The following is a 27,088-nucleotide window of genomic DNA, read 5'->3' as shown; positions in this document are numbered from 1 at the left end:
TGTTACTGTTGAAAATTCTGCCATAAACTTTGGCCCTGCATTCAGTATGTTCACACTCTGTTCTGCAGAGCTAACACCCAAGACAAGATTTAAAAACTTATGTTGGATCACAAATACATAAAAGAGATATGCTGGCTTCTCTAAAAATTCTAAAGTGTAGAAGTATTTGTAAATCATGTGAAGTGGTCAAGTCAGTCTACAGACTATGATTTGGGGCCCTATGCAATTGTGCCCAATAGGTATCTGTGGAGTTGAGACATGAATTTAGATAATGTGAAATAGCAAGATAAATGACTAGTCATAATTTTTCATTAGTTGCTTTCTATGAACCCTGTGCTGGTTGGCCAAAGCAGTAATTTCAAGTTCCACAAATACAACCTTTTCTTTAACACACAGCCTAATCCCCTAATGTTTTTCTCTGAATAAATAAAACCATCCAAAATCAAAGAGATTATCAGCACAATGGTACAACAACAAAAAAATTATCAACACCAACTTATCTACACACAAGTAAATAGTTTCTTCATGTTTCTTTGTAAAGATAATCATCCAAAGAGGGGGAAAGATGTCATCTTTCCACTTCCTTGAAGGTGCTCTGAGTTGATCTTTCTCTTCCTAAGCAAGGATGTGTCCATGATTCTATCTTTTGAGAGGTCAGCTCAGCCAACCCCATCTGGTGGTCATCCCTTATCCAGGAGTGATTTAGAACGACTACTTAGTATGATGTGTTTCTCTTAATATCACTATCCCTTCTGACTCTTAAAACAAACAAATGCTTGGGATTCCAAAATCAGGTCCAGGAATAGCCGAAGCAATCTGAGTCACCAAGTCAGGAGTCTGAAAGGACTCTCAGAAAGATAGGAGTCAGGTTTGCACCAATCCTCCTGACCTTCTGAAGACCACACTAAAGCTCTGCAGAACTGGAGATACCCATGTTAGCTTCTCTCTACAGCTTAACCAAGCAATTTTAACTTGCTTTTAAATAAGGAGAAATTGTTTTCAAAGAAATTTTAACAAAAACCCAGTTATGTAACTCACGGAAGTTGTAGTTAAAAAAATGTATTTTTAGCTCAAATTCCTTACATTTGTTTCTCAAAAAGGAAATCAATAAGAACACCAGTTAATATGTGCATAGCATATTGGAGCATTTTAAAAATTTAGAGAGCAAGTAGTAGTTTATCTATTAAAATAAATCAGAATCAAAAATATTTGAGTAATAACAGCTAACATATGGTGTACATACTGTGCTAAATGATTTGCATAAAACAATTCAATTACTATTTTTATATAATACTTTTTCCATATGCATATATATGTATATACACACATACACAAACAGATATACATATCCATTATACACATTCTTGCAGATATATGCTACAATTCCATCATCATTATTTCTGTTTCATTAATAAAAAGCCAAGGTTTTAAGGGGTTAGATTATGCGTTCAGTCACACAGCTAGTAAACAGAATACTTAGGATTTGAACTCAGAGCTCATGTGCTCAACCAATATCCCAAACTGCCTATCCTGCTGTTATAGTTCCAAAACCACCATTTCCAGAATTGCTATTCTAATCTATTTGCATACTCTTGAGGTACAAGCATAATTAGCACATTATAATATGTTTTTCACAATAACACTTTTGGTCATTGTAATGAGGCAATGGGCCTACAACCATTAATGGGACATATCCTGTCATCCAGAGGCAGCATTTGCTTAGCACTGTCATTCTACATCCTATCATTATTGTCTCATGTGACCCATACCATTCCCTGTAACAAACACTGATTCAAAAATCAAGCTCTGAAATTATGTAATTTGCACTTTAATTTCATTAGCATCAAGAAGACACCAATGTTAGGGGAAGTCAAAAAATACACCAACAGTAGATTTACTTAAGATAAAGAACCCTGTAGATAAAATGTGATATAAACTGGTCATAAGGTACTTAATGGGATCTATCTTGAAACTAATGCATTTTCTCTAAATAAAACTCAAACAAGTATGTTTTCTACAAGGAGCACTAAAAGTCTCTTTTCCCAAAAGATTTGTTTCCTAATCCATATATATGTGACAAAATAGCTATTTTCCCTAGTAACTATGATCTGCCCTTTCTTTAGAAAATCATATTATTTAAAACAAAAATTTTTTAAAGACCATCAGCAAAATATGCAGGTACAAGGAAAATACTACAGTGAAATAAACACATAAAATACCTTCAAAAGGAGAGGGTACTTGCAAATTCTTTGTATTGGTGTTACTAAATATCCTTCCAGGGGAACATCTGTGTTCTTCCGTCCTCCAAGTAGCATGCAGTTCTGCAGTGGAGATAAAAATAATTAATCACAATTTTTTAAACCTGAAGCCATGAAATCTTCTTCTATCATAAAATCTTCTGCTAAAAACTTGTGAAAGCCTGTCTCTATAGAGTTTCTTTCTCTGAGATGAGCCCTTGCAATCACAAATACCATTTACAGAAGACAAGGAGAAATATTTTTCCATTTTGTATTAGTTATAGAAATCAAAATGTGTTTTGAATATATATCTTGAAAATTAATTATTATATATTCTCCTGACTATGAAGTCTGAGGAAAAAGAAATAGGATAGAGACGGAGGAATGGATAGATGAGTGGGTAGATGGATGGATGGATGGACAGACAGATGAATGGACTGATGGATGAATAAATAATAGATACAAAGATACACAGATCAATCCTACTTATAAAGGGAGTTGTGTTGTAGTTGAATTGTGGTGTTGTGCTGTGGGGTAAAGAGCAGGCCTAGAGACAACTGGGTTCTATATGTGCTTTGCCACTGACTAGTGATGTAACTTGGGTTGATTTCAGAATGCTAGTTTTCCTGCCTGTAAAACTGTCAAACTGTCATGTTTCAACCAAGTGATTGCTAAGTCACTTTTAGCTATAATACCTCACCGATGAAACTGGCCAGCCAATCTCAGAGAAGGAGGTCAGATACGATCTCCAGAGAGGCAAGATGAATGGAGAAATCTCAAAATCAGCAGAGTAAGATGAAATAGAAGAGAAAATCAACTCTTATTTAAAAAAAAAAAAAAGAAGCCTATAACCTCTGAAGCATCTGGTCTTTATTTTATAGTTTGACCATCAATAAAAAAAAGATTTGAAACTTGTGCCAAATCCTGCTTCTGCAATGTCTATCAGAGTGATTGGCAAAAAGACAGTGGTTAATAAATACATAGTAAAGGGAGAAAAGGGCCCCTCAAATATCATACTGATGATTTATCAACCTTTAGACCACCATTTTAAGACTACTGTCCTATATTCATTGAGAAGAGAGACCAAGTGCTGAGCAGGAAAAGATGAAAAGGAAAGACTGAGGGTAGCAGAACCGCCCCACTGTCCTGAGCAACTTGGCTTTAGCAGCAATTTGTGTATTCAAGTCAGCAAAACTAACACCATGACCTTAACTTCACCCAGACACTTTAGAAGATGGGGCAGCAAAGTGTTCTGATTCAAGCATGCTCTTTGAGGGCCTCATCCCCTATTGTAATCAGTTTATCAAAATATTCTTTCCAACTTTGCATGGTATTGTCCCCAGAGGAACCATATGAAACACATCTATGTATATCTCACTATATTTCCAGTGATGTTTCAGTATCCCTACACAAGTTAGCACCCCTTACAAATGCGGCCACCCCCTTTATCTAGCTCTGGGTTGAAGCACCCTAAGAAATTCATGACAGCTTAACACACTGTTAATTCCTTGTCTAATAGTATGGTATAGATTATGAACTGTCTTCATAATAGCAGAGGTTGGTTGCCACTTTAGACTGTCTTATGAAAGCCAGCTCTCTCCTGATGTGTACATAAAGAATGTCTTCTCTCTGAGCTCCCAGAGATTTCCCTGATGCTGACAACTTATTGAGGTGGCAGCACATCCAAGTACTCCAAATAATACCACCACCAAATCTGTAAACTCTTACCTGTTTTCCCAAGGGTGATTGTTATTATCCCCATTTTATGGAGATGGAAAATGACACCAGCAATATAATGAATTTCCTAAAGTCATTCGGATAATTAGTGGTCACTGAGTGCCAGGGCAGGAATTATAAAAGCCAGGCTTCCTATCAGACTGTGCTGTAGGATCATCTAAAAACCAGCACTCCTCTGAGACTACTGGCAGGGCTTGACACAATTCAGTCAATAAACTAGACCAAGGCAAACAGTCAACTCTGCTGAGAACTAAATGGATTCACTAAGACAACAAAGTTCTAACACTTTATATAAAGGACCCTAAAATTTTAGTGGAATAGGAGCCTCTTTTGGCTGTGGGAGAGAAAAGGGATCAGTAAATCCTCTTCCCAAAAAACAACTATAATACTCAGCAAATTGTCAAAAATATCAATTTCAGGGCTCTGGAAATCAACTAAAGTCAAACAAAAAATTGAGATGTGTTTATTCATGAAAAGCTGTTGAATTTTCAGGTAAGAATGGTGGGAGTCTATGGCATTTTCACCTGAGCTTCTCCCACCTTCCCCCTGCCTCCCCCTGCCCCCACCTTCCCCAGCTCACCCTGAACAGTGGCTCTACTGCAGTGGCCCCATGACAGGGGCCCTGAAAACCTGCTTCCAGATGGGGCTGCAGAGAATAAAAATCTCACACCTGGGGGTGTTGTCAATAAAATTAGCACACTCCAAAACAAAAATGTAGAATGCCCACAATTCTGTTAGCCTGAGATTGCAGCCTTCCTTGGAGCAGGTGTCAGACTGTGCACATGCAGAAAACACCCAAGGGGAGGGGGAATCCCCAGGGAAAGAAAAATCCAGATCTGACTTGAAAACTGCCTGCCCTCCGAATGTCTACCCCACCCCCCAAACTCACACATAGATCCACAGACAAGATGATTAACAATGTCTGAACACCTCTGACAAATCACCAACTGAACTAAGTTAAACAGTCACTGGAGTGACCCCTAAAAAGAAAGGCTAAATTATAAAACAAAAACCTGAGTAGAGATAACAGCTGCACATACAAGAGTCACAGGTCCTCAAATCAAGCCCAGGAAAGTTACTAAACATTAAACAAAACAAACAAAAAACAATAACCAACTTCAGGAAATAGACTTGATAAATTAAGATGAATATTGTTCTTAGAGCAATCACCCCCCCAAAAAACCTAAAAAATATAGGTAAAAAAAAAAAAAATCAACACAGGAAGTAAAATAGTACACTAAGGAAGGTAAAGGAGGAACAGAGGAACAACAACAACAAAAGAAAAAACACATACAGAAAAAACGATAAAATGGTACATGTCAATACAACAATATCAATAATTACATTAAAGATCAATGAATGGAACACTTCAATCAAAAGGCAGAGATTGTCAGGCTGGATAAAAAAACAAGATCCGTAATGATGTACTATACATTGGCTAAATGAATTTAAATAAAATAACATTTTTTAAAAAGGCAAGATACGACTATATACTGTCTTCCAGGGGCATGTTTTAGATTGAAAGACATAAATAGTTTATAAGTAAAATAATGGAAAAAGATATAACATACAAACAGTACAAGAAGTGTCATGGCTATAATAATATGAGGCAAAATAGACTTTAAGAAAAGAAATATCCCTAGGGACAAAGAAAAACATTTTATGATCAATAGAAATATAAATACAAGCACTTTCAATGAATACATATTTAACAACAGAGCCCCAAAACACTTAAAACAAAAACTGACATGAGTGAAAGGCAAGACAGACAATTTAACAATTATACCTATAGATTTCAATATCCTACCCTCAGTAACTGACAGAACACCTAGAGGAAAGGAGAAAGAAGACAGAAACAGCACTATGGCACTATGAACAAAAATGACCTAACATTTATAGAACACTCCGCCCAACACCAGCAGAATATGCATAGTTTTTAAGCACACATGGGACATACAGAGGAGAAAAAAAAAAAAAAAAAAAACTCCAGGACAGACCATATGCTAAGCCATAAAAACGCCTTAAAATGATTTAAATATGTTCTCTGACCAGAATGGAATTAAATTTAAAAAATCAACTACAGAAAGAAATTTGGAAAATTCCAATATTGGGAAATAAAATAACAGAATGTTAAAACTGATGATTCTAAGATTTTACCCTACCTGCAAGCTCAAAAGTTAACCTGCCAGAGATTTATGGGTGCTGGAAGAACACATGAAACTCCTAGGCCAGAGCTACAGGACTTTTTTTTCCTTATAGCAATAGCGGTAGCCAGAGTATCACTATTTTGGGGCCAGTTTCCCACGGCTCAGTTCCCACATCACAGGACAAGGAAGACCAGGTGGCCCATGCACATGGACACCAGGAAGGAGACCTGAAGCGAAGAAACATGTATCTTCCATGAGGGCAGCAGGAGTGACTGCCCGCCCCTTAGGAGGAAGAGAATATCTCTACCTTCTGAGGCTGTTCGTGGTATAAACATCCTTTAAAAGATCAGCCAGAACAAAGGCAGTCAGTTCCTCTGCTCGGAAAATGTGCAGGGACACAAGTCCCATGCAGAACTGCCTTCCAAGACAAACTCTAAATAAAGAATAGACTAAAGATATTACAAAGGAAACTAGACATTCTCAAAAACTGAATGAAAATGAAAACACATGTCAAATTTTATGGAATAAAACTAACGCAATGTGTAGGGCAAAATTCATAGCTTTAAACACCTATATTGAAAAAGGCAAAAAGGTCACAATAAAAACTCTTAACAAACTATGAATATAGTAGGACTTCTTCAAGCAGAAAAGGACAACTGTGAATAAACCTACAGCTAACATCACACTTAATGATGAAAAACTGATTTCCCCCTAAGATCAGAAACAAGGCAGGCATGTCTGTTCTTATCACTTCCATTCGACATTGTACTGGTTCTAACCAGTGCAAAAGCCCAGGTTAAAAAAAAAAAAAAAAAAGACATCTATATTGAAAAGGAAGTAATAAAACTGTCTTTACTCTCGGATGACACGATCCCATATGTAAAATATCATAGAGAATCTACAAAAAAAACCTACTAGACCAATACATGAATTTAAACACAGGATACAAAAATATACACTAAACAAAAATAAGTAAAAGTCAAATGTTTATATGGTAGCAATGAACAATCCCAAAAAATGAAATTAAGATCATTCCAATCACAACAACATCAAAAAGAGTAAAACACTTGGTAATAAACTTAACAAGGTATAAGACCCAATTACAGACTTCTTAAATATAACAAAAACATGTTCATATGGAAAAAATTTAATAAATCGGACTATTTTCAAATATAACATTTTTAAATGAACAAACCACACTGGGTGGAAATATTCACAAATTATATGTCAGATACAGAAGCTGTCTCCAAAATAAAGAACACCTATAGCTCAATGTAAGACAAACATCTCAATTTAAAAATGGACAAAAGATTTGAATAAGCATTTCACCAACAGGACATATGGAATGGCTAATAAGAACCTAGAAAGCATGCCTGATATCATTGGTCATGAGAGAAATGCAAATAAAAATAACCTTGAGATAAACTACACATCCACTATCATAGCTATACTTGGAACTGTGTTTGCAAAGGTAAAAAGAAACTGCAATCATCATACATTGCTGGTGTATATGGCAGTCACCTTGGCAGTTTCTTAAACATAAACTTACTATGACCTAGCAGTTCCACTCTTAGCATCTATCCAAGAGAATGAAAATTATTCACACAAAAACGTGTACATGAATGTTCATAGCAGCATTGTTTATAAAATAGCTCAAAATGGACATTTCCTGACTTTTCTAATAAATATCTCTCTCTGAAATGATCTTCAAGGTCCATCATTAATCATGCTTGCTTGCTCACCCAATGTTCATACACTGGCAAATGGATAAACAAAATATGGTATATCCATACAATGGAATACTATTCAGCAATAAAAATGAATGGCATATGGATATATGCTACAATGAGGATGAACCTCAAAACATTTTACTCAGTAAATGAATCCAGGCAAAAAAGAGTACATTGAAGGATTCCATTTATATGAACTATCCAGAAAAGGCAAACTATGGAGATCGAAAGTAAATCAAATGATTGCCTAGAGTTCATGGTGGTTGTAGAGATGGGCGGTGAGCAAGCACGAGGGACTTTTTGGGGTGCTGGAAATCTCTATAACTGGATAATGGGGATGGTGGTTCCACTCCACAATTTGCTAGATATTATTGAATTGTACACTTACGATGTGGTCCTCACTGGCAGTTGTCCAAATTACTACCAAAATATGCATTTATTTGTGCTATCCTGGAGAAATTAAATATATATTCTTGTTCTTTCTGTGAAAAGTGAATAAGGAATGTATGTAGAAGAAAGGTCAATCTTTAAATTTCTTTTCTACAATACTCAGGATCTGTTTCCTTCCTGTGACCGCCCCATAGGGAGCTGAGGGATATAAAAGTGATGATGAACTCTGGCATAAACGTCTTCTCGCACTAGGAATCTGTGGTTCTCACAAACAATTCATAGTCGACCAGGAGAGGGCATTATCAGTGTTTTCCCATGCACAAGCTTCTGCCAACTCTCCCTTCTTACATTTATCAAAGGACTCTAGTCTCCTAGCCTGGACACATTTAGAGCATTGCCCCACGAGTAGTTTTTACACCACACTGATGCTAGTCATTGGCTCCTTAGTGAGCCTATCAACAAATCACAGCATATGGTAACACTTAAACATATACTTACCAAAAGAAATGTGCGGATTGTTCTTATTTTGTTAAGTTCAAAAAGCAATTTTTGTGCCTTCTCATGGTTACTACAATATTCATCATAGATACGAAACTTGTCTTTCTGTGAATTCGAATAAGGATAAGTTAGAGTCATATTAGTAGCCATTTGGAAAGATTAATCTGCATGATGTTTGTGGACAAGCTTTATGTGTCCAAAGTGTTTACTATATTTACTATATTTTGGGAGCTTTACAGTTTATTTATCAATTTTCTCTGATCCATGAAGAATTGCCTAGGAAAAAACGATAGCTTATATTAACTAGAGTCCAATATGATGTATGCAATAATAAGTAAATGAACCAAACAGTAGCAAATTACAGAGAAGAAAGTACTTAGCTTTCCTGAGAGGATTCAGATACAACTTTAAAAAAAAAAAAAAAAGTAATATCTGAGCAAGGTCCAGAGAGATGAATCAATCCATCATTCCCAGGCAGGGAGAGGGAAAGAAGCATTTTAGGAAGAGGGAAAAGCATGTGCCAGATCATACAGGAATAGAGAGACCTAGTACCCTGTAGTTTGTATGCACCAATCTAGACAGTTGTGTTTACAAGGGACATGGACAAACAGGAAAATATCAAGCAAAAAGTGACTAAGATAATGAGGGACTTTGGAGACACTACACATGAGAGGTCATTTCAAACAGAGATATTTGTTAGTATAATAAAGTAAGAAAGTGGTAGCTACTTTCTGTCATATTGTAGCTGGTAGCTGTCATATTGTAACAGGCTTACAACTCTATGTAGCTCCAAAACACAAAACTAAGACCCCTGGGTAGAAATTGCCAGGGCAATCAATGATGGGCAATGGTAGGCAGATTCAGGATTAACATAAAGATTCTCTAATGCTTAGAGCTGTCACTAAAAGTGATCAAGTGAGGAACAAAATAAACAACCCTCATATTTGCCACAGAAGAGGTACTTTCAAAAAGGGAGTAATTTCACCATCATGATCTCTAAGTATCCTTCCATCATCAGATTTTCTCTCAGTGGCTAGGATTAGTATCTATCAAAGCGGTACCAATAAGAGGAAGACACAGAAAATGCATCGATCAAATACTGGAACAGAAGTGTGTCCTCTGAAATTTCCAAGACATGCATTTGGAAAGCAACACTGAGTGCTATTTTATATAGCCAGTAGAAAATATACTGAATTACTTACTTCAAGAGATGGTATGACCCAGAATAAAACACACTTCAGAAATAGTTTAGCTAAATTCATGGATGACAGATTCATAGTGTGTTACTGAGGAAATGGATGTCAGGGTGCAAGATTCCCATGTGCGGCCCTGGACTAAGAAAGCAAATGTTCCAGCTGGCAGAAGATTTGAATTCTTTCATGAAAAGGAACAGTCTGGATTAAGTGGACACAAACATGCGTGGTTTCCAGTCATGCTCAAAGAAAGCAAGGCTTGATCTCCCTATGCCAAGGAGCTTTTCTCCATTTAATATTAATTAACTTTATGAAATATTTCCTGATTATAAAAAGAACATATGCAGCGTCTGCTCACTACATATAGAAATACAGACCTAGAAACTACATATTGTTACTTTTCTAAAGGCTAAACAGAAATGAAAATAAACAAAAATTGATTTCTAATACTCTTACGCATTTTTAAATAAAAGATTAGTTATACAGCATTTTGGTAAAAATTCCATTCAGGTGGGTATTCTGAAAATTAGCATCAGTGGAATGGTATAAATAGCAGCACTTTTTTTTTTTTTTTGGTATGAATGCCCTTTAGTTCTGAAAACAATTTTCATTTTACAGGTGACTTTTTATTTTATAAATCAATTGCACAAATAATTTCAATTATCATGTCCAAAGAGACGGAAATGATCACACGAGCGTGACGTGTAATAAACAACGGAGGACTGGCTGGTTTTTCTTCTGCACCACTCAGTACAACCTTCTGAGAAACCATCCTTGAGAAACACTGAGACTCAGGCATCTGTGTACCTAGAGTGACGCGGCTGATTCACCTGCAGGCTTGTCACCAGTCGATTAACAAGGGAACATTCTGACTCACAAAAGGCTCATCACGCCATTATAAGAGTAAGGATTTTCTGCCTCAAAAGGGAAATGCTCTATGTTTGAGAGAAACATAAAAATCCATTCATTATGAACAGCCTGAATATTCATTAGAATTCAAAGCTACAGAGGATGCGAAGAACTAACTTGTTGGGAAAAAGAAAAGGCTGTTTATTCTTCACTGAATAAAATGGATGATGTGAGAGGCCCTCACCCCTTTTCTGGCTCTCAGTGGAAGGTTTCATTGGCCTTAAAAGACCCCAAACTTTTGGTGTTACATTTTACTTCTAATGTTGAATTCTCACATTCTACTGTGCCAAAAGTTAAACCTTAAAATCGGGGGTGGGTGTGGGGAAAAGCTTTTAAAATAAACAGAAATTGATCCTACAAAGTGAAGAAAGCAGGTTCCCACTTCTTGTTGAGCATTAGGTTCTGGATGTAGGCACTCTTCCACGACTTTTAAAAATTCCTTATGTACAGCGAGGATATCTTCAATGTTTGAGAACAGCATCTGCAAATAAATGTAAGTAAGTTCAATAGTGAGGCAGGTTTAAAAAAAAAAACAAACTCCATGAGAGTACAGCATTCTGTCTCCAAGCTGGAAACTTTGGGGCATAGCTATCCTTCCCACCCGCCTGGAGGGCAGAGCTCCAATTTTGTCTGGACATCCTTTCCTCTCCCACACAACTCTGGGAACCAGAAACCTATTCCTGGCTCTCAGGAAAAGCCTGAGTGACTAAATCCAAGCATGACAGTCCCCACCCCATTAGTGAGAATGGGTGGCAGATAACCTAGTGCGGGCGGATTTGCTGGCAGGCTTTGGGGGGCAAGGGCTTCTTTGCTCTCTGGAAGGGCATCCTGGAATGGACAGCCCTTTTCTCCTCTGGAAAGGGGCTGTGTCTGAAGTGACAGCTGGGACAGCTACAGGGTCATTTTGCAGCGTCAAGAGGAGCTAGACGAGGGGCAAAATGGATAACCTGGATGGCAAAGTGAAGAGCTAGACAGAACCTGGCAAACTTATTGATCTCCCTGAGTCACAGGTCCTGAACCTTCTCTTCTGTCTGGAGTCCCCAAATGAGAGCCAAAGTATCTTCAAGTCATTTGAATAAGAAGTGTCTTTTGCTTGCAACCTAAAGCACACAAACTAAAATGCTCCCATGGTAAGGAGAATTTGAAAGTTAGTATTTAAGTTATGAAAAAATAGTCAGAAGGGCCTATAAAAATCCTTGAGAATTTTTTTTAGTAAAATAAAACGGCAAATCAGCACCAAAAATAAGTATCAATGATAATTTATACAGCTTAAATGAACAATGATGGTAGTGCAATTAATTTTCATTTACCTCTTCCCCCTTTATAAAACTCTTCATCATTTTCCTTTCCTGCAGCCTAAAAGGAAAGGCTTATACATTCGTTTCTGAGTTGAAGATATTATGCAGACGTTTTCTGCACCATGGAACCATCCAAATCGTTTGTTCTTTGGTGATCAGAGACTGGTAGTCAAATTTGTCCATCTTGCCTTCCTAAGCCACTTCTGGCAATGCTCTCACACAGGCTCTGCCCCCAGCCCCCACAGACGCTGAGATTCTCGGTCGTGGGTTTGTTTTTCTTCCTCTTTTCAAACTGTCCTAAGGCCTTGGCAAAAAATTGCTCCATGTCTTCTACACCATCCTCATCACCCTGTTTCTTTTCCCAAACCCTCGTTTCCCTTTTTCTCAGGGTCGCCCACTCAAGTGACTGGTGCAGAACTTATCCTGGAACAGAGGAGAAGCTGAAGAGCCTTAGAGTAACATCCCACAGATGAAATTTTAGCTAAAGGGGAATGTGCGCTTGGGTTGAGGGCCAACTGCGCCTCCTCACCTTCACTGTTTCTTCTGTTACATTTTTGTCAATTTTTGATGCGGCACACTGGTTCATTCGGTGTAAGAATGCCTGCGTGAAACAAAAAAAAAAAGATATTGTGAAGGCAACATACGTTAATAAAATAACAGGGTGTTGATCAGAACTAAATTTTTTATAGGAAACCAGAGTTAAAAATCCAATAACTACTGAGAATAATAGTTTTGTGGTAAAGGGTAAAACCCGGGTTCACTGTGGCTCCTCCCTGGGAATTAAATCCTTCAGAGTTTTGGGGCAGGACCAAAAGTGATCATATATATATGAACTAAATTTATCCACCATGATTTCAACGTTCTGTGGTAAACACTTAAGAGTCAAATGTTTCCTAAACTTCTAAATCTAATGAAAAATGGGATTTCTGATTAAAAAAAAGGGGGGGGCAGAAATTCGAGAGAGATTGAGGGAAGGAGGTAGGAAGGAAGAGATAGAAAGAGAAGGGAAGACAGAGAGAGAGAGAGTGACTCTTCAAGAAGGAATGAAAGGATTTCCCTTCCCTTCCTATCTACCCCCTCCCAAATTTTAGAAAGCCAGATTTTGTATTTCTGGGATCAGGTCAGGGCTCCCCATAGCCCTACGGTAGGCAAGTAAGTTCCTTAGTATTTCAAAGATCTGGATTCTTCTTAATAAGTCATTAATCTTGGACCCATGACCAAATAAGCTATTATTTTTGCAAAGGAAAAGAAGAGTAGAAAGAGCTATTTATATTGGGTCTTAAAAGAGAAAGTTCGGAAGGAAAAGGAGAAGTGACTTTCCATCCAGCAAATCTGGCTTGTGTCTTCAAGACATTGTTCATTAACCACCTAGTGACCAGGTGAAATCATTGTTTCCCTTGTCTGTCTTAAGAACATCAGGCACTACCAACCAAGTTACGGTATGACTACACAGCCCACCAATCCCCAGGGCGCACAGAGTCTCCAGGGAATCTCTGGATACTACATCAAACAAATGAAGATTAAAGTAAAAATCCCATTTTTGACATGCTACATTTAAAAAGATTTAGGAGATTAAGAAAACCTAGTATTCATAAAGTTCCAAAGTTATCACCTTCAAGAACATTGCTAGTAAGAGTATAAAATGGCACAGGGGCATCTGGGTGAGTCAGTCAGTTAGGTGTCCAACTCTTACTTTCAGCTCAGGTCATGATCTCTGGGTTGTGAGATGGAGCTCCATGCTGAGTGTGAAGCCTGCTTAAGATTCCCTCTCTCCCTCTGCCTCTGCCCCTCCCCCCTCTCTAAAAAAAAGAGGGAGGTATAAAATGGCACAACATTTCTGGGAACAACTTGACAGTATATCTCAAATTTTTAAATGGGCATACCCTTTAACCCAGAAATTCTTCTTCCAGGAATTTATCCTAAGAAAACTTTCAGGCAAGGGGTTACAGTAATATTGATTACAAAAGCGGAAACAGTGGAAACAACCTAAATGCCCATTAATAAGGGAATCAATTTTATTATGGTACATGCAAATTACAACATACTATGCAGAACTATAATCATAAATGGAATGTAATAAAAATTTTACAGAAATATATATAAACAGATGTCTATAAAATATTGTTTGGTGAACAAATTTACTAAGCAGCTTTCTTGATAGGTACACACATATATGTACACACATATACATATTACATACAAGTATGTATACATAAATATACTTGTGTAATGGCAGAGTGTGCATTCATACTACGAAAAAATATATAGCATATATCAAAATGCAGCAATGTGACCTTAGTACACTTTCTTATGCTCAGAATTTTTGGCTGTGAGCATACTATAACTTTGGTAAAAGGAAAAACAAAACTATTTAAAAGAAAACAAATGAGCCATAGGATCTCATTCCTAGCATTAGCTTCAGCCCCATCTCTATTCCCGATTCAATCAGTTCATGTTTCAGTCTATAACTACAAAGCCACATCAGTACTAATAGCCTCAACAGAATGAAATAAGTCAGCTGAATTAAATAAGTTGACTAAGAAAGTATTGGATGTCACCTAATTTTTTTATTGGAGACATGTGACATGATTTTTGAACTGTTATCTAAAGGAGGTATAATTGCCAATGAAAAGAGATTTTGAATTTTCTGACTTTGCCCATTTTAATTAGTATCAGTCTAAATTTTAATTTTAGATTTGGTTTTATTGACTATTTTCCATATACTCATACTAAAAATGCTCCGTTAGTTCTTTCCATTTAGTCTTAAAATAACATGGTGGTGTAGTCGCCTAGTTTACTTTTCGTGTTGACCACATAGTAAACAGGTTAACCTCTCGTGCAAGCAAAGCTCAAAGTTCACCTCTACATTTATAAACCTTTTCTTCATGAATTGAACTCAGTCACATTCTGAAGCTCATAAATTAAGGTTAGGAGGCAGTACAAATGAATCAAAATATGAGTTAGAAGGGAACATACAAACTAAGAAAGTAAACTGTATCTTCATCTGACTCTTTATCTTCCTATCCTTCGTGACAACATGGAACTTTTTGTTTAACTGTATATGAAAGAAAACCTGGAACTTGTTAGCATTTCTGATCAAGCATTTATCTTCCTAAGAGCTTCATTTTATACACAGTTCAGGCAGATTTCAGATAGTTTGCCTAGAGCACAAAAGTCACAGAAACTGACATTTTTGACAAAACATGTAAGTCTTCCTTCCTTAAGATAAAGAAAAATAATGTGTTTTCAGAATCCTCTTCGAACAACCAGCATCTACAAAGTCCCTTCAGACTTTGTAATTGGAGCATTTAATTTTTCTCCGACCAGTCAAAGAAGCATTAATACCCTAAATACAAAAATGCATGAGGGATTTCATACGCTGTTCTTTTTTTAAGATTTTATGTATTTATTTCACAGAGAGAGAGAGAGAAAAAGCAGGGGAGCGGGAGATGGAGAAGCAGGCTCCCCACTGAGCACGGAGCCCGATGTGGGGCTCGATCCCAGGACCCTGGGACCATGACCTGAGCCGAAGGCAGTCGCTTAACCGACTGAGCCACCCAGGTGCCCTTCATATGCTGTTTTATCTCTGCTTTCATTCATTCCCTTTGGTCCAGAATTTCATCAGAATTAGATCATTTCACTTTGATAAAAATACACTGAAAATAAGTACAGGAAAAAGCTTGTAATGTCAGTGGTTCTTAAGCTTTTTATTGTGTACAAGACTTGGAGAGTTTCTTCTAAATGCAGATTCCTCTGTCCCCAGAAGGTCTGATTCAGCAGACTGGTTAAGGACCCAGAAATCTGCATTTTGGGTAAGTTCCCTAAATGATTCTGATGTACTTGGTCCAGAGACCACATGTGATGAACATTCCTTTGAGTTTATTCTTCCAGAGACTAAAGAAACAGACTGTGAGGAAACAAGTAAGTCTCAATAGAGAAAATGGGTTCAGTTACTTCTTCTTGACTTTCAAACCCTATGTCCACTCCCTCTATGCACAATACCCTCTGGCTCTGTCTGCCACTTGGTATTCCTGATATCCCACCAGAGGACCCTCCCTCCAACTATGAAAATCAAATCTGGGCTGCATAAACGGGGCATAATAATCTCTGAATGCTAGGGAGATGCAGAGACCTGTGAGCTAAGACAGACTAAGTTGCATTTGGAGGAGGTGAGGCTCCCAGGTGCCCCTCCTTGTACCTTCCAGCTTGCAGGTGCGTTAGCATGAACTCAGTTTGCCAGCATTCCCCTAACAATGATTATGCAACACATTCCTAGATGTCACTCTAGGCAGGGGCTTTTTTTTTTTCCTACACAGAGAACAGAACTCTCCATCTTCTCTTCAATTTCCTCCATATTGTTTTTTTCCTACTGTGTAAGACAGGATAATAAAATGCCATACATTAATTAAAGTTTAAGAAAGCTAAAAATGTCACAAATGTGCTACCAAGAAAGTAAAAGAAGTAAGAAAACTCATGAAGATGTAAGAGGGAGAGGACAGCAATTCCTCTCCTCCATGTCTGTCCATCTGGGCCACTGCTTGCTCAAATGGTAAGGCAAAGTCCACGATGAATTTTATTCCCAGAATGCACCAGTTTATTTTATCATTTTGATGTACTAATTTATCTCCTTCAACTCATATTTGTCCTCCCCACTCTTTTCATCAGTCAGGCATGCACAGTAGATCACTCTCAAAAGTCACACAGATATATTCATTGCTATAACATTTTCAGATAGTTGTGGATATTCTTCTTTAATACAACACCAAAACTCAGTAAGTGGTAGTTTCTTAAAGGTTAGTCGTGATTTTAATCTGAAGCCAACCATATCGGTGAACTTTCCATACTCTGTTGCATTAAAACCAATTGATCTATCTTGCAATTTGAAGGGATCTATTATCTATGCTTGATGCTGTAAATTTTTTTAGCAATGATTCACTGGGAGTTAAACATATCTTCAAAATAGTAACACATTTTGTTATTTAATATCAAAGAAAACCCACGTCACATTAGTTAATATTAGTATCCAACTCATTAGAAAAGTCTTTAAGGAAAACATCGAGCTCATAAACATAAATTTTCCAAAACTCTAAATTCTCTTGCAAACTTGAATTTATCATCATCAACAAATACTATCAGTTCTTTTCCTTGAAGTGACAGGCTTACTTCATTCTTTTTTTGAAAAAACTATCTGCCAAATACCCAAATGCCCTGAAACTGAAACCATAGTTTATCTCACAAGTTGTTATTTCAAGTAAATATAATATTCCATAGCAACTCAATCACAAATCCTATCCCTGGAGGCAACCATAATATTTGAGTATGCAGGAAGAAATACTTAGGTATACTTCCCATTTCATCACACAGAATACGAAAAAAGTATGTGCTCAAGAGTCACGTCTTAATAAATTTAATAATTTTTAGAGTTTTAAGTGAAACTGGCATCCCCTTGCGACTCCCCCATGATTGAGGACCGGGAACTATATAGTGGCTACTACTACAGTTTGGTGCTACTGCTCTGATTCACACTAAAATATCAGCAGTTTTACACATTACTGATTTTCCCCTACCAGTGCAAGCATCAACATAGTGGGGGAAAAAAAAGCAAATAAAGCCTTAGTATTACCATTAAAATAGTTTTGACCTTACATATTCTCCAAAAGGATTTTATAAAACCCCAAAGACCAAAGCATATGTTGACAGCCACTGTTTTAGGCATATAAAATATATCAATAAACAAAATAGTCAAGAATTTCTGCTTATATTCTAGCAGGGGGAGACAGACAATATGCAATAAACATAATAAACATATTTGGCATATTAGAACCTAGGTGCTGGGGCGCCTGGGGGGCTCAGTCGTTAAGTGTCTGCCTTCGGCTCAGGTCATGATCCCAGGGTCCTGGGATCAAGTCCCTCATCGGGCTCCCTGCTCAGCGGGAAGCCTGCTTCTCCCTCTCCCACTCCCCCTGCTTGTGTTCCCTCTCTCACTGTGTCTCTCTCTGTCAAGTAAATAAATAAATAAAATCTTTAAAAAAAAAAATCTAGGTGCTAAAACTGAGCAATGAATTTACTATATAATAATAAAAACATACCTACACACATTTGAAAAAACATGTAAGAATTATTAAATTTTACCAAACATTTAAGGAACAAATTATACTAAGTCTCTACAATCTCTTTCAGAAGACAGGAGTAGAAGAAACATTTCCTAACTTGTTCTATGAGGCCAACATCACCCTAATACCAAAACCAAAGACTTCACAAGAAAACTAAAGACCAATATACCTTATAAACATAGATGTAGAAGTTCTAAGCAAAATATTAACAAATAAAAGCCAAAAATGTATAAAAACAATTGTCCACCACAACCAAGGGGAATTTATTGCAGGTAGGCAAAGCTAGTTCAACATTCTAAAATCAATTAATGAAATCCATCACATTACCAGACCAAAAAGAAAAATCATATGATCTGATCAACAGATGGAGAAAAAAGCATTTGACAAATCCAACACCTACTCGTGACAAATTCTCAGTAAACTAAGAATACAGGGGAATGTCCTCAACATTATAAAAAAAAAAAAAAATCTTAAAAAAAAAAAGCCTACAGCTAAAATCATATATATTGGTGAGAAACTAGAAGCTTTCCCCCTACAATCAGGCAAGGCAAGAATGTCTCCTGTCACCACTCCTTTTCAGCATTGTCCTGTATTTCCTAGCTAATACAATAAGACAAAAAGAGAGATAAAAGGTATATAGGTTGTGTCCTTTATTTCCTAGCTAATACAATAAGACAAAAAGAGAGATAAAAGGTATATAGGTTGTAAAGGAAAAATAAAACTGTCTTGGTTCACAAATGATATGATTGTCTATGTGGAAAATCCAAAAGAATTGACAAAAAACCTCCTGGAACTTAGAAGCTATTATAGCAAGGTTGCAGGATATAAGGTTAATATACAAAAGTGACTCACTTTCCTCTGTATCAGCAATGAACAAACAGAACTTAAAATTAAAAACACAATACCACTTACATCTGCACCTCCAAAAATGAAATACTTAGGTATAAATCTAACAAAATATGTACAACAGTAGGAGAACCCCAAAACTTGGATAAAAAATACCAAAAAAAGATTAAATAAATGTAGAGTGATAGTCCACATTCATGGATAGGAAGACTCAATAAGGTCAAGATGCTAGTTCTTCCTAACCTGATCTGTAGATTTAACACAACTCTAATCAAAATTCCAGCAAGTTCTTTTGTGGATATCAACAAAATGATTATAAGTTTATATGGAGAATAAAAGACTCAGAATAGCCAAAACAATATTAAAGAATAAGAACAAACTCAGAGGACTGACATTACCTGACTTCAAGGCTTATTACAAAGCCACATTAATCAAAACAGTGTGGATTTGGTTAAAGAACAGACAAATAGATAAATGAAATACAACAGAGAGCCCAGAAACAGACTCACACAAATATAGTCAACTAAGCTTTGACAAAGGAGCAAAGGCAGAAGGATGGAGAAAGGATAGTCCTCCTAACAAATGGTGCTGGAACAACTGAACAGCCACATGTGAAAAAACAAAACAAACAAACAAACAAAAAGGAATCTAGACACAAACCTTACATCCTTCAGAAAAATTAGGTCAAAATGGATCAGACCCAAATGTAAAACGCAAAACTATAAAGCTCCTAGAATTAACATAGGAGAAAATTTTTAGGTGACACTGAGAATGGTGATGACTTTTTTAGACATAATACCAAAGGCATGATCCATGAAAAAAAATAATTGATAAGCCAGACATCATTAAAATTAAAAACTTCTCCATGACAAGAGAATGAGAAGACAAGCCACAAACTGGGAGAAAGTATTTCCCTAAGAAATATATGACATATATGATAAAGAACTATTGTCCAAAATGTACAAAGTACTAGTAAAACTCAACAATAAGAAAGTCAACAACGAAATTAAAAAATGGGCAGAACTGAACAGACACCTCACCAAAGAAGATACACTGATGGCAAATAAGCATATGAAAAGATGCTCAAATCTTATGTCATTAGGCGATTGCAAATTAAAACAACAATGAGATACTACACACCTATCAGAAAGGACAAAATCCAAAATATTTGAGAGTGCCAAAGGCAAGGATGTAGAATAATCAGGCACTCTCATTCATTGCTGGTGGGAATGCAAAATGATACAGCCATTTAGGAAAACAGTCTGGCATATTCTTACCATAAATACTCTTACCATGCAATTCAGCGATTGTGTTCCTTAGAAGTTACCTAAATGAGTTGAAAATTTATCCATAACAAAACCTGCACCTAGATGTTCATAGCAGCTGTATTCATAATTGACAAAAGTTGAAAGCAAACAAGATGTCCTTCAGTAAGTGAATGGATAAATACATCCAGACAATGGAATATTATTCAACCTAAAAAAGAAATGAGCATGATCCAGCCCCTCCCTCCTCTCATATTCTGTCTCATCCTAGCTTCCCCATTCTGGACCACTGCCCAACCACAACCACCTTCCTGTGCCTCCCCAACAAGACACGCCTACTTCCACCTTGGCACCTTTTCACAACCTGCTTCCTCTGCCTAAACCCTCTTCATCTGGCTGCCTCCTGCTGTCACTCAGTTCTAAGCTTCAGGTCTCTCATGGCCATCCAGTCTAAGTGTTCCCTTTCCCAACCCCCAGCCTGCCCTACCTACCCCATTACTCTACTTTATTTACCCTATGGCACTACCTGCTCCTCCATGTCCCATTTTATGTATTTGTTTGTTTACTAGTCCCCCACATTGGTGCCAGAGCTCTACAAAGGCAGAGTCTATGTGTTTTGTTCACTCGGGTTTCCCCAGTATCTCCAACAATGCCTGGCACTTGGCAAGCGCTCTGTAAACTTTGGTGGTATAAGTAAAGAATTTTTTCTTCACTAGATGGTTTTTGTTTCTAAAGCCCACCAGACTGTGTAGTTAGTATTAATTCCCCTCGTGTATTATCTTCCCAAATATTCATCAGCAACTTGGAATATAAGAATATCATATAAACTTTTTTCTTTTTCATCACCATATACCAGGGTCTCTCAACATTAACATTCTTGATATTTGTGCCAGAAAAATGTTGGTTGTGGGGTCTGTCCTGTACATGTAGGATGTTTAAGAGTTTCATGGCCTAAACTGACTAGATGCTAACAGGAACTACCAGCCCCAACTGCAACAACCCAAAATGTCTCTCCACATTGCCACAAGCCCACTCTGCACCCCCACAGTGCTGCAGTTGAGCACCACTGGCATATACAATCCCAAAATACCTATAGCAGTGTTAAGGAAATTCACCAATTTGAGGCTAAAAGCTTCTCATTATCAACTTCTCTGGGCTACGTTATAAAAATAAGGAATTTTTTGTGTCTTCCTGAGCTTTAGCAATGTCCCATATTTCTCCATGTATCTTCTTATTTCAATAATTTTGTTAGACTATGAGTAAAAAGTCCAACACATTTTTATTAAAATTATAATTAGGGAGAATTTATGTTTAAATTTTTTTTCAAACTAGGTAGATTTTTAAAGCTCCCTTTGTCATGTATTTTCCACTCAACAATGAACAACAATTATAAAATACTTCTAGTTTGCATGTCTGCTCTCCACCAGACTGTATAACCCTACAGAAAATGTATGGGCAGCATGTTTTCATCTTTGAAACAGACACTAGTTTGTCCCTAGACTGCCACGACAACATTCCATCCATACAAAACTCCAAAAACTGATAGAATAATAAATCATTTGTCAGTAGTTCAGTAGCACTGAAGACTCACCCTCTTGGGCATCTATCACTCTACAAACCATCAAAGGAAAATATATGCCACCCTGGGTTACTCAGATAGATGCCTAAAGAGATCACAGTGATACCAAACATTATGTCAATATCCCCAGCAAAAACCCTTGGAATGTTGGTGTTTTTTCATGATTCAGAACCAAAAAGACTTATTATGTCATATTTGTTAAGAGCCTGTTAATATCTGCTCAATTTCCCACCAAAAGATGTTTTAGTTTTTCTCAGAACAACTATTAATTCAAAATTAACATCATCAACCTCTAGGTGAAGATAATTTTTCACCATACATCCGTATTTTTTAAACTTCCTTGGCTGAAACTTCCCCAGGATTTGAGGATAATTAAAACATTATTTAGTGTCTTCTGTTTGACCTCAATATGCTAAAAGGCAGCATGACAGAACTGTGCTCTTCACGACTTCTTGGGAAAGAATTCATACTGGATCAGCATGTGATCAGTACCCTAACTACAAGGAAGGCACAGGATTTTAAAGATGGTTAATAGGTCGCTGGAAATTCACTAGTGAAAATGGACAGAAAATGAAGGAGAAACCAGAACCATGCTCGATGGAATCATCAATGCATAAAATGATGATTTTTATGATGCACAAATTAAAAGGAAAGTAAAAATCAGAAAACTTATTAAGATGATTTCAATAACATACTATAATAAAAGCAAACTTTTCTGGTGTGTTGTCAATTTTTAAAGCTTTTGTTATTTTGTTACATTTTTATTTCTCTCGTGTGTGTTTTTGCGATTTTGATTCCCACCATCTCATCCTCGATGCTTAGCCCATAAAAATAGATTTATAGTAGCCATCTTTCTTGGATATTTAACTTCCATTGACTTGAGGCAATGAGTTAGATCTAAAGCAGAGATTAAACGCAGTAGAGGTATTTTTTAACATAGCACATTGTTTCAACTGCTACCGTTTAAGGAAATAAGAACAGTGACATAAAAATCAATAATTACAGTCCCTCTTCAAACACTAGGAGAAAAGATCAACCCAGGTTCCACATTCCTGAGTGGTAGCAATAGGCTGGAACAAAAGCAACCACATATTCCCTTCACTTGCTATAGTCATCACTATTCCTTGTTACCCCATCCCAAAACTAAACGTTAATTGTTGTTTATTCTCACACTGATTGCCAAGGCCCGTTGGGTTTTTATAAATCTTTAATACTGATCATTCCAGAGCTCTACGTTTTATTTGATTTTATTTTCAAAGTTTATTTATCTTTAGTAATCTCTACACCCAACGTGGGGCTCGAACTCACCACTCTGAGATCAAGTCGCATGCTCTCCTGACTGAGCCAGCCAGGCACCCCCAGAGTTCTCAGTTTTAAAATGGCATTTGGGCTTAAAGTATTGGAGTGAAAAAGTCCCCAGATGAGAAGAGAAAAAGCCTGAATGAAAAACACTAAGAAAATTGGTGCCTATTCACTTAACATCTGGTTTCCCAAGGGATTCACAATTACATGAGATGTTAATTCTAATGTAATACAATTAGTTTTCTCGAAGACTGAAAAAACTCTATGTCCTTTATTTTAAACTATTAAATATTTTTTTAATAAAGTGACTTTTTGGCAATAAATTTTTTTCTTGGCTTATATATTCCAAGTATCATTTGATTCATGATGATCTTGTGTTCCTTGTATTGTTTTGGGTGATTGATGTCTCTTTCCAGAATGGTCAGTGATACACAAAACTTTAGGAAAAAACCAACTAAATAAGTAAGATTAAGAAGCGCCCAGTGTTTATAGTCTGCTGTTTTGAAACCCCTCAAAATTAATCCTCCCCAACACACCTACAAACACCTACCACACACCTAGGCAGACACAGGATGTCTCATACGCAGGGAGTACAGCCAAGGCTCTGAGCCTGTCTCCTCACACATTAAATTAGGTTAAAAAATAAAAGTACCTTGGGGCGCTTGGGTGGCTCAGTCAACTGAGCCTCTGATTCTTTGTTTTAGCTCAGGTCATGATCTCAGGGTCCTGGGGTAAGCCCCACATCCAGCTCCGCACTCGGCAGGGAATCAGCTTGAGATTCCCTCTCTCCCTCTGCTCCTACCCCTGCTCACATGTGCATGCGCGCTCTCTCTCAAATAAATATTAAAAAAAAAAAAATAGTACCTATCTCACAGAGAGGTGAAGAGAATTCACAGAGGTAATTTTTGTTGGGCACTCTGCACAGTGCCAGTGCATAATCAGGACCAAATAAATGCTAACTGGTATTTCTGTTACTATTGCAACAACCACAGCCATAGTTCTATTATATCTACTATGGTTTTAATTATTCCTAACACTACAGAGAACAGAACTAAAGGGTAAATCCCCTGCCTTCCCCTTTCTGCTCCTCTCCTAACAGTCAATCCAACTAACACTAACTTCAAGGTAATTCCTTGGTTTCAAAACAAATAATTCAAGGCATTTGTTGGGGGGAATCTACTGTTTATTAAAACATATGTATATTCCATATTGTCATATTGTATTGGATCTTTTCTGCTCAAAATTCCAGGTTTGCCCTCAAGTGTGGTTCATGTCAATCTCTCTAGTCATATTTTCTAAACATTCCAGAAATTTAAAAATTAACAAATTAGAAAGAAGGTAGAAAAAAACTAATTCAAGATCAAACTGTAAGGTGTTAATAGAGACTGCAGCCCATCCATAATCCCTGAGAGGACTTAGAGCACAAGGTATTAATAAAAATTGAACAATGTATGTGGAGTATGGCCACACTATGGCTTTGATTTCAATGAACTGCTACATGATCTTGGTATGGACAAAAATCACACAAGCTGATGAAGTAGAATGATAAGCCACTCTGAAAAAAAGTTCTACAAAAAAGTCAGGTACAGAAAAGAAGACTAATATTGTTGAAGTCGCCTTAGCTCTTCTCAATGCTATCAATCTTTACAGCACAAATAGAACCATCAAACAAAGATAATGCATTAGGGGAGGTTGCAAAACAAAAATTAAAATCTATTCCTTTATATATTACAAGTCATAATACTTGTAAAAGAGCTTAAAGTCAGATGAAAATAATGAGCCTTCCATTACATTCTGAATTAACAACAAAAAAAGATATTTCAAACATCCCAGAATTTGGGGTGGCGTTTCAGATAAAAGCATGTCTCCGGCTGTTAGTTGGTGATCAATATGGGATAAAATGAATTTCCAAAGGCAGTTCATAAGCTTACACGAACATACTTGTGAAAATTTTTCTCAATAAGATGCCTGTTAAATTAACTTACTTTTAATATTGCACAAATATTTATTCAGAGATGCCAGTAGACTATTGTGTCTTTAATATAATACTTCATATTGTGCTGCTCAGGAATTTACAGTGATATCAGATAACTTAAAAAACACGGTACAATGAAAGAAAAGGCTAAGCAGGAAGTACAAAGCACACTATATAGATAATATTCTCAAGCCCAGATTTTTCTCTGGCACAGGAAACTGGTCATTTCCCAAATTTAAAGTGCAGAACACTATTCCTGTTTAAGCGGTTACTTGAGAATTCAGTTCCCATGAAAAGGAAATGTAGCAGGGGGGGAAGGAAAAGTATTTAATGCTGCAAAACCACCCAGAGAAATGAATGAGGATACCAATGCGAAGATCCGTCTCTGCCTGGCACCCGGACCTCTTTTTTTCTCATGCTGTGATCTAGCTCACTGTACAATCCCACAAGGTAGAGAAGAAAGATTTTTAAAATTTGCTTCCTGGTAAATGTATGCTTGAACTACCATAAAGAACTTTTTTATTTAGAAATTTATATATCTATTTTACCTTTTCTTTAAAACTGACTACTAAAATTGTCCATTCCTATCCTTAAGACACGTAAGACTTTTCTACAAACATCCTTTTGCCCCTTCTGACTTACCCTATCCCCCTTCTCTCCTTTTTTCATCTTTAAATAGTCAACATACCAAAAATAAATAAATAAACAAACAAACAAATAAATATTCAACACACCATCCACTTTTTAGCCTGTAATTTTGTTTCCTTTCCATTTTTGTTCTATTTGAACTCTATTCCTAGAAGGAACTAATGTATAGTAATGTTAACAGTTTTGGGGCTAATACAGACAATAGATCAGTGGAACTGAAGAGAGCTCAGAAAACACTTTGAGTAGGAGGGAATTCAGTATTTGAAACAGGTGGTACTTTATTTTAGAGAGAGAGCCCACTCTTGAGCCTGCACAGGGGAGAGGAGAGGGGCAGAGGGAGGAGGAGAGAGAGAACCCTCAAGCCGACTCCACACTGGCCCAGAGCCCCACACGGAGCCCAATCTCACAACCCTGAACAGAAACCAAAGAGTCCAAGGCTTAACCGACTGAGCCACCCAGGTGCCCCATGAAACAGGTGGTACTTTAAATCAGTGGGGAAGGAATGCACAGGTGTGGACAACAGGCAGCCCAGTTCGCAGACTTCATCAACATAAAAAAGAAGAATGTGAAGTGGTTTAAAAAGTTTGAATTCTGGAGCCAGTCTGCCTGGGTTCAAATCCCAGCTCTACCAAATGCTAGATATGAGACATCTCACCAGTAAATTTACCTCCCTGATGTAGTCTCAACATCTGTAAAATGAGAATAATATGGTATCTATTCTTATAGCCTTGATGCAGAGATTAGATAAATTAATATTCGTGAAGCAACTATTACATCAAAAACCAATATATAACTGTTAGCTATTACTACTATTTTCTGTTAGCTATTACTACTATTTTTTCCTATTTTATTTTGTATCATCAAATATACTTGCCAGATGCTATTTTCATTAAATGACAGTACATTTAATCTCTGAAAGACCTCCAAGAAGAATCAGTCTTTTTTACATGTGATAATCAATGCATTAATAACAGGATTAGCATTATATATGTATAAATACGTCAAATATCTTAGTTCTGTCTTTAAGTCATTTATAATTTTTATTCATAATTTGCTTTGTAAAAATTACATTAACAATCTGCAAAAAGGCAAATATCTGAAAGACTTTGCTTATGCACTCAAGAAATATGAGAAAAAATAACTGAAAATCTGGAATAACAATTATTATCAATAATCCCATTATGTTTCAAAAGCCAAGAGGAAAATAAAATAGGAAATATC

The 27,088-nt window shown here is 36.8% G+C and overlaps 1 protein-coding gene across 3 annotated transcripts in view; it reads right to left on the bottom strand.

Annotated features, from left to right (window-relative positions):
* The window catches only part of PREX2 (phosphatidylinositol-3,4,5-trisphosphate dependent Rac exchange factor 2), a 294,349-nt gene that overhangs the window by 216,226 nt on the left and 51,035 nt on the right, over window positions 1-27,088 (bottom strand). For all 3 annotated transcript variants that reach the window (XM_025871440.2, XM_073892858.1, XM_073892859.1), the window contains exons 2-5: window positions 12,669-12,740; window positions 11,200-11,322; window positions 8,740-8,844; window positions 2,220-2,321 (exon numbers count right to left, since the gene is read on the bottom strand). In XM_025871440.2, coding sequence (XP_025727225.1) covers window positions 2,220-2,321; window positions 8,740-8,844; window positions 11,200-11,322; window positions 12,669-12,740 — 402 coding nt within the window. The remainder of the gene's footprint in view (window positions 1-2,219; window positions 2,322-8,739; window positions 8,845-11,199; window positions 11,323-12,668; window positions 12,741-27,088) is intronic.

Source organism: Callorhinus ursinus, unplaced genomic scaffold (genome assembly GCF_003265705.2).
Source record: "Callorhinus ursinus isolate GAN/ISIS: 27379988/994484 unplaced genomic scaffold, GSC_fseal_2.0 scaffold5, whole genome shotgun sequence".
Lineage (NCBI taxonomy): Eukaryota > Metazoa > Chordata > Mammalia > Carnivora > Otariidae > Callorhinus > Callorhinus ursinus.
This window is presented reverse-complemented; position numbering and strand designations above follow the sequence as displayed.